Genomic DNA, 14,507 nt, shown 5'->3' on the forward strand with positions numbered 1-14,507 from the left:
GTGACTTGTACTCACACATTTGCAATGGACTGGAAATACACAGAGTAGAAGTTGGGTTTGCAGCAATGGAAATATTTTTTCATGCCAGTCAAAAAGGAACAATTTCGTATCAGCGAACAAAGTTAATTCTGTGACTGTGGCATTTGTTAGATGAATCCTGCATTTGCAAAATCTTACAAACCTAAAGAAGAGCTGAATGTTCTGGTGAATGATTAAGCCTGCCCTCAGTGTAGAGAGTTAACTTCTCCACCTGTCTCAGTGGGAGTAAGATGGCTTTTCTCCAAGCTGCTTCAATCCAGCACTTAGAGCAAGTATTCATGTATTCTTGTTTTAAAACTAAAGACTTAATCTGCAGAACTCCACTGCAGTCACTGCCCTAATGCTTATTTGTCTACAGGCAGGTCTGATGCTGGCCTCCTTTCCATTCCCTTCACTGAGCACTGGATGAAGTCCCTAGCAGAAGTGCTCTAGGGTTATACAGTGCCCATGAGGATGTAAGCAAGGGGTTGTCAAGACAGCCCATTGAAACAGTTAAAGTTATTACACGGCTCAAGAAGCCTGGAACACAGAGGACCTTCCAAAAACAGGTATCACGTTTTCCATGTTCTGCACCTCACTGAGGGAACACAGTTTAAATGGATAGCTGTTAAGAAGATACCACACTAGTACTAAAAATACTTGGCAGGTATTCATTAGGGTTTCCAGCAGGACTATGTTTTCAGATACAAGCTGCCACAAACCCAGGTCTGTAACGACATCGAAATTCACTTTTCTTTCCGAGCCTTATGAACACTACTTTAATGAGATGCATGCCACTTGCATTAATAGGGTGCCTGCTTGCACTCATTATCCCATTAAGGCAACAGTCCTGTAATTTTCTTCTCATTTAAAGCCATACAGATTCAGATAGCTGACTTTGGTGGAGCTATTCCAGATCTCCACTAGCAAATGACATGAGCAGAGTCTGGCCCAGTGGAACAGTCATGGACAAGAGCCGCAGGCAGAACTCCAATTACTTGTAATTGGAAGATGTTGGATGTACTGAGACCTTCCAGGGGATCATGTTATAAAGAGGCTGTGGAGAATGCAGCCTTTCTTCCCTAGTGCCAACTTGTTGTTCTAAATGACACCTACCGTGAAAACAGAATCAGATTTTGATTGCAGGGTCTCATCTTACCCTGTTTACTCAAATAATGTTACTGAAGTCTGTGACTGAAGCCAGCTGAATGTGAAGAGACACCCACTTACACTTAGAGTGAATAACAACTTTTAGCTGTCATCTTCTGCTTGCAGAGAGATACAGTCACCTACCTGGAGGTCCATCTCTGCCAGGCTAATTAACATTCGGGCAATGAATCTTTGCCAGAAGCCAACTGGGACGAAACTCATCTTGAAGACCCTTTGGACTGTGTTTGAGGTCTGGTGGCAGAGCCCGTGGATATCTAATGCTGGCTTGGTAGGAAGCAGATGAGGGAGGAGGTAGCTAAAACACATCAAATTCAACAGCTCGAATTTTAGCTACAGCTTGTAACAGTGAGTACATTGTTACTGGATAATAAGGCGATTCAGTCTCCAAAGAGATTTTTAATGGCACAGCCTACTGCATATAAAAAAGCTTTTAGACCAAAGCGCTGCAGCAATGCATGGGGAAACTCATTTACACTATGGAAGCAAGCAGAGGCAAAACAGACATTACATAATCCAGCCAGGGCCACTGGGCAGGGCTAAAATTCATCTAATGAGCAGGATATTTGTGTAATCACAAATTAAATGCATTAAAATATAGGAGTCGTTAGAAGTGCTGTGATGTTGGGACTCGTGTTTGGTATCTTCACTACCCTGCCCTAGTAATAAGCAAAGGATTGCAGCTGTGGAACAGAACCTAAATGCAAAGACAATCTAGGGAAGCTCAGCTTCAGTAAGCCCAGAAGGTGGGAAGAGGAGGTGTTGTGGGAGGTGGCAATGAGGCAGTTACAGGCTGTGGGGACTGGATCGGCTGGCTCTCATCCCAGCCCCAGAATGAGAGCATCTTATGGGCCAACATGACAGGGTTTCCTGCTGCACCGTACTGCAGCTGGACTCCCTACCGTGTCCCTGACAAACTCCCAGGACAAAAGCTCACTTTTCCAGACTGATGCCAGCAGAAGTATCGCTTGTCTCGCTCAGTCTCCTCCTGCAATCAGGTTATCAGGTTCTTTGCCCAAGTGTGGAGGAGGCTTAGTGCTGAGTCTGATGAGACAGAAGTAAGAGAGCTACCCTGGTGTAGAGGACCAAGAGGTTTCCAAATTATTTTCACATCTCCCAGAGAGCACAGAATATTCATTGGTCCCAATGATTAGTATCTGGGGAGCAAAGACCTTTTGAAAGGCTAGAACTGTCTTGAAAACAATAAGCTTATGGCTTTTGATAGCTGTCAATAATTGACAGCGATGCTCTTCTGTACCAAATGTATTCCAAGTTGCCCATAGGATCAAAAACCTGACTTGCCTATAAGCAGAAACACTGCTGTTTTATCAGTGTTGAGCCTGAGAAAACGTGTGGGCACCTGGAGCTCATCACTGACAGGCAAAACGACAGCAGTGAGGCAAATGGCCAAGGGACTCGATGGAAAAAACAGTGGCAAGGCCTAGACCCGCAACTAAAGCTGGGTCCAAATCCAATGCTTTAAGCCTACTGCATTTTCTCCCTAGCAGCTGCAGTACTCTGCAAAAGCTGAAATATCAGCTCAGAAAAAGACACCAATCACTCGACAACAGCCCTCTCCATATGTCACAGACTGTAACATCTGATGACATTTTATAGGATCGAATTATGTGTTCCATGAAACATCTTTGGAACGTAAAACTAATAAAAGCTCCTCTTTGCTCATAAATTGCAGCAAGAATGGTCACACTGTCAGCCCTGACACAGCTAAATTACATGCACCTGAGGCAGAAAAGTGGAGTGCATCAAAGCTCTTGCTCTGAAAAGGTAGCGGTTGCATCATATGGCAGCCCATAAGCTTTCCTCAGCACATCCAAGAAAGGGTCCAGGAGCAGAAGAAGGCCAGTGAGGCCCTTCTGGGCCACAGCTCTATAGTGGATTATAATACAGATGGTGATTCCATGCTCTTGAACAACAGCCAATGCAAATTCTGAAAATATGTGAAACATGCCCCCATCCACCCTTTCAGAACAGAAACTGGCAGCTGCTCTCTCTACTGACTGCACAGAAACCCTATCTGGCAATCCAGACAATAATTGCATAAGCACAGCAACAAATAACTGCTCTGTGTCTGGCTAGTACATTAAATTAATCCAACCTGCTATAGCTACAGTTCGTCAGTGGGAAGAATATTCTGTTAATGTGGCTTGGATCACTCTGAAAAAGATTGGCCAGGCCATGAAAAAGCAGTTTCCTTGTTCCCCAGGCACGGACAATGTAATTGCCTTGGAGAAAAATGGCAGATAGTGACAGGGAGTCCAAAAGGCATTTTGGACTAAGCAGAAACATTGCTGCTTTATCTGTGTTAAGCCTGAGAAAATTTGTTGGCATCCGGGACTGGATAAGTGACAGGCATAATGACAGCCCAGAGAATGCTGCACTTGTGCTGGCATTCAGAGCTCCCCAGAGGCTCAGGGCGATGCAGCCCTGCTGTCCTGGAAGGGCAAGGAAGTGAAATGCAAATGCCACCTCCAAAGTGCAATCCAACTACGGTTTCACCGCGAAGGCAACAACAGGCTGTCGCCAAGCAGATGGGAGAGAGAAAAATAGCAGGGGATTCTGCCCAGAGGAAAAGAGATCGGGGGGCAGAGGGGAGGAGGATTCGTTAACATTTAAAGAGAATGAGGTTTCCTAGACCTTTTGGAGGAAAACCATTGATCAACACCTACTGCGGCTGGAAAGGAGGAAATCACATTGCTACTGAAGCTACCCTGCCCCAGCCTCACAAGAAGTGAAATACTGCTACTTTCAGGGCTGACAAGTGCCTTGCTTCAGTTAATGAGAAGGGTTAGGTGATAGGTTGGACTCAATGATCCTAGGGGTCTCTTCCAACCTGGTTAATTCTGTGATTCTGTGACAAGCATTGATTACCCAAAGTTTGCTGCCACACGCTGGAGTGAGGATCTTCCCTTGGGAACAGATGACTCCAGCCAGCCTGTCCATATTTCAGGCCCTGCGGCCAGGAGCCCTCACATCCTCTTTCAGCTGCAGCTGAGTGCCTGCAGCTTCCCACCTGCTCACTGCCACATCCCCGGCAGCACTACTGTCCCTCTGTGCCGGCGGCTGAGCCTGTCATCAGCCTCGGTGTGCTGAGTGGACAAAGAGCTGCTTTGGAAAGTTTTCAAACTAGCTTGTTTGGAGCAAAGGATGCTTATGCCAGGGAATGCAGCCCCAATGGACGCCTTCCATTACGCTGGTTAACACACTCAAATATTTTCTCACAGCAAGATCCTTGTCAAGACAACTGCTTATAGTGACAAAGCCTGTTAATATCCACTAATTAAATGGCCATTTTTCTCCAGCCTGACTAAGCCCCTCTAATTATCAACATACCTGTTATTGGCCACAGGCAGTGCAATTTCAAACTTGGCCAAGAACTGGAAGTACTGCTCTTCGGTTTGCTCAGTGAAGCCTGTCCCAACCAGCAGCATCCTGAGATCCTCTGCTCTGATGACTCCATTCTTAGCTACAGACTTGGAGCTCTTGATGTTGAAAATCCTCTGTAGACACTCCGAGAGCCAGACAGGGTCAAGGAAGTAAAGGTTCCTCAGGCCATGGCTCGTGTCTGGGAAGTGCAGCAGTGTACCCGTTTCTATGAGGAAATTAATGGCTGCAAAACATGAAGAACTGGAGATCAGCAGCAGAGCAGCACTAGGAAACCACAGCACAGATGAATAAGATTATGAGGCAGCCTGTGCAGTTTTATGCACACCACACAGAGACAGCACATAGCCAAGCTGAGAGAATAACATCTATGTGAGGAGTGCTGCTACCTGGCACTTGTAAAGCCCACAGCAGCTTTGCAGTCAGTATTTCTGTCCCCCATAACACTGCTCCATCATTATCCTCCTCCTGCCATCCCCCATGGCTCTCCCTGACTCTTCCACAGCAAAGATCACAGGACTGGGGCCCTACAGAAAAGACTACCTTGAAACGATGGCATCTCTCATTCTTTACAGAGCAGGAAACAACAATCAGACAAAGATTGATTTCTTAAAAGGAAAGTTTAAGATTATCAACCTCAAACCATCCTAGAACCTGCCCAGTCCTCTCCTCAAGGCCCCACTACTGCTTTTTATACCTTCTCAATTTCTGCAGTGACTTCTACACATCTGTAAAGCACTCTGTAACTGGTTTTTCACACAGCAATTATGCAGTGGAGCGAGACAAGAAACTACTGGTCTGCTTCGACCTACCAGTTTGCAAGTCTTCGTAGTCTTTGATATCATTTCCTGGCGTTTGCTCAATCATCAGTTCGATTTGTCTGTCTGTTAAATACTGCACATCATCATTCTGACTTCTTCTGTGCTGTTCTGCAAGGACAGCTTCTTGAAGACTAAGGTAACTTCGTGGTATCTGTGAGCCATACAAGGAAAAGAGCAGGATCAGTATCAGACAGCAAACACTCATCTGGAGAGGAACTGGCTATGTCATCTCCCTTTTACAGGGATCACACGGTAGTGTCTTTTCCCAAAGCCAGATAAGACATCTCAGATCCTTCACATGCCTCCTGCATCAACAGCTGCTCTTAGAGTTCACCTCCCAATCCAAAACCAAGGCCCCAAAAGCCCCACTTGGGAAAGCAACCCTGCTATGAGCGCGGCTCTCACCAATCTCCCTGCAAGTTTCTGCGAGCAAATGGAGCTGCCAACATCCTTCATGTTGCAAGTGACATGAAAAATCAGCTGCCGGAGTCCATCGAGGCCTTCCAGAGTCTTACAGGAGAGCTCACTGCAAAAGTCATGCAAGGGTGAAGATTATCAAACCTTATCAGCTCACTGGCTTCCTTTCCAGGCTCCCTCTCTCTTATCAGTGACTTTAAATTTCCTGTGTCAGATGAATGGGAGGAAGGCTGTCAGTGAGCATTTTTAGCTTTGGAAGAAAATAGAGAGGAACCTGGAAAAGATCTGTTAGGCCAAGCTCTGCTCTGCTTCCTTCACTTGCTGTGCACTGCTCTCTGTCCCCTACGCACTGCGACCCCTGGGGACTTTCTGGCACGCCAACCAAAGCCATCACCCTCTTTCCCTTGGATGGGATGCACACATCCTGGAAGGCACTGCAGGAAGGAGGAAAGCACTGTGGTGCTGGCAGTCACTGGAGACCAGTCCAGCTCTCCTTGACTCAGATCAAAGAGGCACAATGATGACTACCAGACACCTTTTCCCACCCTCATTCTGGCCTTTGCTCAGCTGGATCCTGTGATCTGGGAATTGATGCTTAGATCCTAAAAGCTGGCCTTCATCATCTTGTTAACAGCTAAAAGCCTGCTCTCTCCAGCTCCTACTATTTTTGGCCTTTTTGTGGGCTGGATAAGAACAGTTCTCTTCCACTTTACCCAACAAAGCTTCTTTCTGACCGATCCTACACATGCTCCTGTGGCAGACAGGAAATCCTTTTCTGAAGCAGTATGCTTTACCATAGCATTGGAGTGGTTTGGGTTGGAAAGGACTTTGAAATGTCATCTAGTACAACCCCCGTGCAGTCAGCAGGGACATCTGCAACTAGAGCAGGTTGTTCAGAGCCCCAAACGACCTGACCTGGAATGGTTCCAGGGATGGGGCATCTACCACATCTCCAAGCAAAGTGAGCTGGTGCCTCACCATCCTTTGTATAAAAAATTTCTTCCTTCTCTCTAGTCTAAACTTCCCTCTTCTAATTTCAAACCACCACTCCTTATCTAGTCACAACAGGCCCTCTCAAACCTCGGCCAGCAGTGGCACTGGGAAATGTACGCTTACTGGGATGCTGAAGGACTGACGCTGATAAAAGCAGTCTGGGCTCACCCACACAAGACTTTCACAGCACACACTCCTCACGTTCCTCTAACTGCCTGGAGCACTGTAAAGAGGAGCTCAACTTCAACGGGGAGGATATGCAGGGGAACAGGAAGGTAAAGGGAATGTGAGGGATGTGGCAGGGTGAAAGTAAGTTCCCTTGAGAGAAAATGATTTGGATCATGTTAGGATACTCTGTGGTGATGGAAAAAGAGTTTTGAGGAGATGGAAATGCAATGCTTCATCTCTCATTGTCAGTCTCTATGCCTTACACTTGGATCCCTGGGACTCCTCCTAATGGGAAAGAGCCAGGCTGGATGCCCGACGCAGCACTTGTGTTTGCAGAACAGAGTGTGGGAGGTCTCCTGATGGCTCTGCCAGGCAGCAGATGCAATGTGCTGGGGACACTGCAGTGCCCTTCTTTACTTGCCAGCTACCACCTGCTCTTGCCCCAGGCCCTGACGATTTCACACTGCTTGGTGTCAGCCTGCTGCATCCACACTCCCACTGTGCTGTGCACTCCTTTGGCTATCAGACCTGCTGCCTTCCCAGCCATCAAAGCCTCCTCTCCCCAAGGGCAAACTCCATCAGCTGAAGGCAGGGATGGCAGACTCCATGGCTTGACTGACATGACCTTTCAGACAGCTCCATCCTCTGTTATCACAGCCAGAGAACTCAACTGGCAAAGGTTTGGGGCTGCCCTGGCAACACTGCTTTGTGAGCTGCATTCTCAGATCGGGTGGCAAGAGGTTCCCACACAACCTCCCCTCAACAAGCTCTGCAGCACCCATCCTGTAACAGTCACGTTTTCAAGTTTCACAGCATTAATGGATGAACCTTCTCTCCTTGTGACTAATCAGCTGTGCCAGCACTTACTGGTGAGAGAGCACTAAAACAGGCTGGCCAAGGTCATGACTTCAGAGCTTCATAGAATCAACCAGGTTGGAAGAGACCTCCAACATCATCCAGTCCAACCTATCACCCAGCCCTGTCCAACCAACTAGACCAACTTTCAGAGCCACGACCCAGCCCCTCAGTAACACTGAACTCCTCTCTGATCACACTCGTCAAAAACAGATGAAATGCTGATGAGTCTTTAAATCTGTTCTGTTGCCAAGGAGATCCGGTATCACAAAATTGTTTAAAGTGACATAAAAGAGAGTGACTGAGCTTCACAAAGGCACAAGTACTTACTGCAGGTGCTTGAAGGTGATATCTGGGAAGCCAGTTGCTCTGGATCCGGAGGGAGAGCGGCAGAGAGCCAAGACGTAGGCCCTCAGCGTGGCTATCCTCTCGACACGGAACTTTGTTTCAATCAAATCAAGGTGTGTTCCTACCACTAACACCACTGAATTTGGAGCTTTGGCCTGCAAGGGAGAACACTGACAGTGATGTCATCCAGATTAAACTCAGTGAGGATATGGGAGAAGCATAATATTGGAGAGAGGGGTAATCACAGAATATGTGTATGTATATATATATATATATATACATAAAACAAATGGAGTCAACCTGTTGTGGCAGCTTGACAACAGCAACAAGTGCTCTGGGTATCACAGAAGCTCTCCTGCAGAACATGGCTTAATCATCTGCTGCTGTTGCAGAGCAGGAAACTGTCAGCTTGGGTTTATTACATCAGGGCTTAACGTAAAAGGAGTTGCCATGCGGTATTATGTTGCTACCAGTCAGCTAAATGATGGGAACTAAGTTTGCTCAGACAAAGGGAAATAGGTTAGCTTCACCTCTAGCCAGAAGATCTAACTCTGATATCCTGAGAAAGGCTGCTTACACTCTGCAATGGATACATGGGGAAGTTACACAAACTTTTTCACTGGAGGTGTGTGGAGAGGGGAGATAAACTGCTAAAAAAATAAATATCTGAATCTCCCTCATCCTGAATCAGTGAAAGGAATGGATTAGATGATCTTGTGGCTTCTTCTAACCTTTCCATGCTTCTATTACAGCGCTGGAATGTGTCCAGATTTCGGGGAATACACTGCCAAAGAGGGTGGGATTGCACAGGCTTAAGCAGGGATCAGGCTGACTTTGACCAGAGAAGAATATTCAGATGCAGGAATATTTGCTTGTTTGCAGTAAATCCATTTCTCTCTCCTGATGCCTACTGAAATCTCCTAACCTCAACGACACCAAAGTTGATCTCGGCACAGAAACACAAGTGATGGATGTCTCAGGTCAAACCAAGGGGCCCAACAGGTCCAATGCACTGTCTGGAGGCTAACAAGGAGCACAGGCACAGGGAAAGCATGTACAGATCTTCCCTAGGGCGTCCTCCTCCCAGTATCCAGCAGCCTGCAGCTCACCAACTTCCTCAGCATGAGGCAGTATCTCCGAATTAATAGCACTTGATGTTTTTTTCTTCTGTCACTTTGCTTTTTCAACTTCTTGACACCCACAGCACGTTGCAGTGCCAATAAATCCCACAGGTTAGCTATTTGCTGGGTTTGGGGTGCTTGCTGTTGTTTGTTTCAAAGCTACCATTACACTATTTCATTTGATCCCTCCTATTTCTTCCATTGTAAAAGACCACGAACAAAGACTCCATTGTGGTTTTCTCCTTAGCCTGCTAAGTCTAAATGCAGCACTCCTCCCCATTTGCCTATTTCTAAGCTGAAGGGATCTAATTATTTAATTGCTATGCACTCAAGAGTCTTTTTTTCATACTTCTAACCATCGTGTTCATCTTTCTCTGTATCTTTTCTGAGCTGCTCTGTGCTTGCTGGGATGTGTTAAGACACATCACACAGTTTGAAACATGGTAATTATGCTTTCAGCTTTGTTCCCCACCTTGGTTTTTTGATTGCTGCTGACCATTCAGCTAACATTTTTGTAATACTGAGAGGTTTTCCTTCTTTGAGAGGCACTAGCTCAGAGCTCATTTTTGTGCATGTCATGTTAAAACAGATATCACACAATGACAGAATTGTTTTGGTTAAAAGAGATCTCTCAGATCGTTGAGTGCAACCTAACACCACCAGGGCCATGAAACCACCTCCTGAGGTGCCATGCCCACATGTTTCTTGAACACCTCCAGGGATGGTGACTCCACCACCTCCCTGGGCAGCCTGTTCCAATGCCTGACCACTCTTGCAGTAAAGAAAGTTTTCCTAATACCCAATCTAAACCTCCCCGGTACGAGTTCAGGCTATTTCCTTTCATCCAATTTGCTGATACAAGGGAGAAGAGACCAACCCCCACCTCACCACAGCTCCCTGTCAAGAAAGAAAGATTCAGAAAACCCAAAATCTGGTAATTATGGTACTATAAAAATAACCCAACAACAATTCAGTGCAGCTGAGAGATACTCTCTAGCTTACCTGACTCTAAAGTGTTAAAAATATAACTTCAAGACAAATGTGTGCCTAACTCACACCAGGAAGAAAATGCTTCAAACCCCCCTCGGAGCACAGTGTGGTCAAACACTAATTCCAAAATAAGTATGTTCAGCCTTACTTAGCAAGGGTTTATAAATCAGCTTTTGTCTCAGTCTCTGATGTGTGTGAGGGAGAACAAAGCAAATGATAAATTTAAACCGTTAAATATAATGATACGCCCACAGCGGCCCGGAAAATTAATTCCAAAAGCTATGCAAAATTCATGGCTTGTGGAGTTGCTGGGTTTGGTTAGGGTTTTTTTTTTTTAATTTTAAAGCAGACCAGAAAAAGAAATATCACACATCTGAGTGCTGAGCTCCTACGTGATAAATAAGACACCCCCAGAGCCCACCAGTGACTTCTTACCTCAATGTTCAGCAACCAGAACTGTAAGTTTGCCACAGCTTCTTCCCCTAGTGCCAAGTTCCATACCACTATGTACAATGCTTTGTCTGTGAAGAAACACTGATTGACTGTAGACATGCTCGCTGGGCCTCCAATATCCCAGACATTGAACTCCACTGAATCAACCTACTTAGACAAAGAGAAGTGTTCAAATCAAACGTTGCAGTAAATCACAGGGAGATAATAGCTGAAGTATAAACCTACGCCTGCATAATGTATGACACAAGAAGGGTTTCAATGTCCTAATTGTGCCTCCAGGAAAGACAAATCAACAAGCAATTGTTAAGCATGGCTACCACTTCCCCACAGGAAATCAAGACTAATTACTTGCTGCTAAAACCATAGAGGTGCCCTTGATGCTGGTAAATCTCCAGTTAATGCTGTGGATTCTCCGGTACAAACAAGGGTCTCATTCTGAACCCTGTGCTTCACTGCATCTGGAATAGAAACTGTTTCATCCTTGTCTGTGCCATGCTCGACTGGACCGTTGAAGCTACTTATCTGCCACTGCTCTTGGGGAACAGGAAACCCCCTGCTGAAATCACTTCCACTGAGCTCAGCCCTAACTGAGCCAAGCAGAATATTGATGCTCAGGAGATGGGCAACTTCTCAAGCCTTTCATAAACACCTCCTGCACGCTGCTCGGAGGCTTCTGGGGTGTGTGTGTGTGTGTGTGTGACATCAGAGTAGGGTGAGAATTACAGCCACGGTAAATCAGCCTCACTGGTTTTGAGAGAACATGTAAATGGAGGCCTCTCTAGCTCTGACTCTCTTCCAAGTATCTCGGCGTTCGTTCCTCCATGCAGCCCCACACCAGCTCTCTGCTTGAACGGTGTTCAGGCTCCCAGCTGCAATAGGAAGCACTTCAGAGGCTCTTTCCCTAATTCACTTGGCCCTGAGGATGAGAGAAGCCTGTGACTGAGTAGAAAACCAAACCTTGCTCCAGCCATCATCCTCAGAGCATCATAAAACACCGAGTGGCCTCTGTTTATTTGTCTGGGTCCAAGTACTGACTGATCCCACAACAAGTTACCCCACGAGATTTCAGCAAGGAGTTAAGTACCTCAGCAGGGCTCTGCTCTCCTAGCATAGTCCCAGTTTGAAGTCTCCCAGAAACAGCTGGAAGAACTTCCATATTCTTTAAACCAAGTCCTAACTAGCAGCAGGACTGCTTTGTTCATCCAAAAGATGTTAATCTGTGGGTGCTTGTATGGAGAGACAGAGTCTCAGAGGTAGGGACAAAAGCCCGTTTAGCATCTTGATCTCACTCCAGGTCTCTGTTTGTGTCTAGGTTTTTATTCTCTTCAATTGCCCTCCAACACAAAATGCATGAATCCCTTCTCCCACCAAAGTCTTTAGAGAATCAGGGTTTTTTTTCTTTCTGCCTCTGGCCTGGCACTCTTGGCTGTAGAATAACTGAACTCAGCAGGCTCCTCCACCCCTTCCAAAACAGCCTGGTGGTCATGGCTCTCATCTGGGAAGGGGGAGCCATTTGTCTGCATACCCTCAACTCTGTCAAGACCTCAGGATCAGCTCTGCATGCCCTAATCCCTGTGGGACTATGCAAGTGGTGAGCAAGGCCACCTACAAGTGAATGAATTCAGTGCTGTCTAAAATGAGTTCAGTATGGGTTGACACACTCCCTGAATGAGCCATCTGAGATTTGGATGTTAAAAGGTGTGCCTTAGACATGCTTGGACCATACAAGACTCCAGGCAGCCTACCCTCCACCCACCTTGCCTCACTAGGACTGTTCTGGTACCAAGAGAGTACAGCTTTAGGAACTGATGTCCCATTTTCTGGCCCCAAATGAAAGGACAATCTGCTTTAGACATGCTGATTTAAAACATTCACACAGAGGCAGCGTCCAAAGACCACATGAGCTGTGAGGGCCAGATTTTAGGCAGTCTGCATATGGCTTTCTCTCCTCAGCATACAAAAAGAACTGCCCTCTAGAACCAAGTAGAAATGAAGCAGAGGAATCGTGATGGGTCAACAAGCATGTCCCAAAGGTAGTGGAAACTGCTCTTTGTGAAAAAGGCAGACAGTTTCAGCCCAAAAGTGACGCTGCAGGGCTCAGACATCCCACTGCGATTCAAGTTCTTTGATTGCTTTTCACCTTTGCCTTGTGTCCCACTGGCTTGGGGAGCTCCCATTTTGTTGTGCGTATGGTGGCATCGCTGTGCATCATCTGAGGGACTTTTCCTGTCTGCAGGATCTCAATCAGGGTCGACTTTCCCTGCCGTGGAGGACCAATGATGATCATCTTCATAAGCTTGCACTTCTCTGCCTTGCGCAGCTGTGCTCGTAAGTATGCCAGAACTGTTTTAGGGCCTGGGGTTGGGGGGAAGCGAAGGGCAAAGCTTTATCTGTGGTCAGCAGTTACAAATGCACACATCTACAGCAGGACTGCACAAAACTTGCTGCTGCAGACTCATCAGCTGAGTTAATATTTTCCCTGCAGTTTTGCTGTGGGCTGAGACAACCAGAGAATAAACAAAGAGACCTCTAATGGACAAACCTGAGACAGAGACCCCAGAAAAAGGTCACTGCTCTGAGACTCTACAATGGAGCACTGTAAGGAGAAACAAATGCTGTGGCTCGTATGCTTCAGAAGCTCAAAGGAAACATAAAATACTAATTTAGTATTGGAAAATACTCAGTTTTTCCTTCTACTTTTATGTTTCCAGTTAAAATTAGATTTCGGCTTCAACAGTATGCTGGAGAAGGAATAATTCTTAATAACTTTGTTCCCGCAGGATTTTCTTATTAAAACATACACAAAAAAGAAGACAGTGTTGTAACAGATCCAGAAACCTAGCAGCTTACAACAAAGTCACTCCAATGTGACTGTGGCTGCTGATCCCAGACACTTGAGCCTTGACAAAGACCGTCTAAATGCTCTAAAATATGCACAATCAGGAAGCAAGCCACAGGATTCCTCCAGCACGCACACTGCAAGGGAAACGCTGCACTTAGAAGCCACAGTTTTAAGATGGGATCTGTCTTAAATTGATCATACAGCCAGAGCATAGCCCTGATTTGCAAACACGTGTAGGAGGTTTCCCTACGCCAATTCCAGTTACCCACAAGAAGGGCTTGGGCACAGCCTGCCCTGTCCCTGTCAGGACCACTGAAAGGAAGTGAAGTTCATTCTGTGTTCAGTCGATTTAATAAAGAACACATAGGAGCAGCCTTACCCTCTTTTCTGATCTCTGCAGGAACGTTACTGATGTTTAGTTCCTCGATATCCAGCTGCCAGAGATTAGCCAGCTGTCCAAGTTCTGGGGGAAGCTCTCGGATACCAGGGTTACTGTACGAAAACAAATAAATCTACCAACAACCAGGCTTTGTGTGTAAGTAGCTGCTCTCACGGACTCTCAGATTACACTATTCTCTCTGTGCAGAAATCTTCCATTAACGTTTTAATAAGACTACTCAGCACTTTAATAGTAATTTCCATCCTAAAAGTGATGTATAACCTCAATTTATCCTCCGAGGCAGACAAGCGTAATCATCTTTACTGGATAGTTGAGGAAATAAAGGCAAAAATGATGAGTTACTGACTCTAACGCTATGGAAGCTGACAGCAAAAAGCCAGAATGAAGCAGAGGCACGTTAGATTCTCAGGCTTGCATTCAAAGCATTAGATCATCTTCCCTAATTCAAAAGACCAGGCTCCTCCTTATCTAAAGCAAACGATGGGCACAGCACTAACAAGGGGCTGACTATT

The 14,507-nt window shown here is 46.0% G+C and overlaps 1 protein-coding gene across 7 annotated transcripts in view; it reads right to left on the reverse strand.

Annotated features, from left to right (window-relative positions):
* LRRK1 (leucine rich repeat kinase 1) overlaps nucleotides 1-14,507 on the reverse strand; it is a 94,797-nt gene that overhangs the window by 23,696 nt on the left and 56,594 nt on the right. For all 7 annotated transcript variants that reach the window (XM_064157988.1, XM_064157986.1, XM_064157987.1 and 4 more), the window contains 8 exons: nucleotides 13,975-14,087; nucleotides 12,894-13,108; nucleotides 10,736-10,900; nucleotides 8,172-8,344; nucleotides 5,814-5,934; nucleotides 5,400-5,559; nucleotides 4,537-4,813; nucleotides 1,312-1,483 (listed from right to left, as the gene is read on the reverse strand). In XM_064157988.1, coding sequence (XP_064014058.1) covers nucleotides 1,312-1,483; nucleotides 4,537-4,813; nucleotides 5,400-5,559; nucleotides 5,814-5,934; nucleotides 8,172-8,344; nucleotides 10,736-10,900; nucleotides 12,894-13,108; nucleotides 13,975-14,087 — 1,396 coding nt within the window. The remainder of the gene's footprint in view (nucleotides 1-1,311; nucleotides 1,484-4,536; nucleotides 4,814-5,399; nucleotides 5,560-5,813; nucleotides 5,935-8,171; nucleotides 8,345-10,735; nucleotides 10,901-12,893; nucleotides 13,109-13,974; nucleotides 14,088-14,507) is intronic.

Source organism: Pogoniulus pusillus, chromosome 17, assembly GCF_015220805.1.
Source record: "Pogoniulus pusillus isolate bPogPus1 chromosome 17, bPogPus1.pri, whole genome shotgun sequence".
Lineage (NCBI taxonomy): Eukaryota > Metazoa > Chordata > Aves > Piciformes > Lybiidae > Pogoniulus > Pogoniulus pusillus.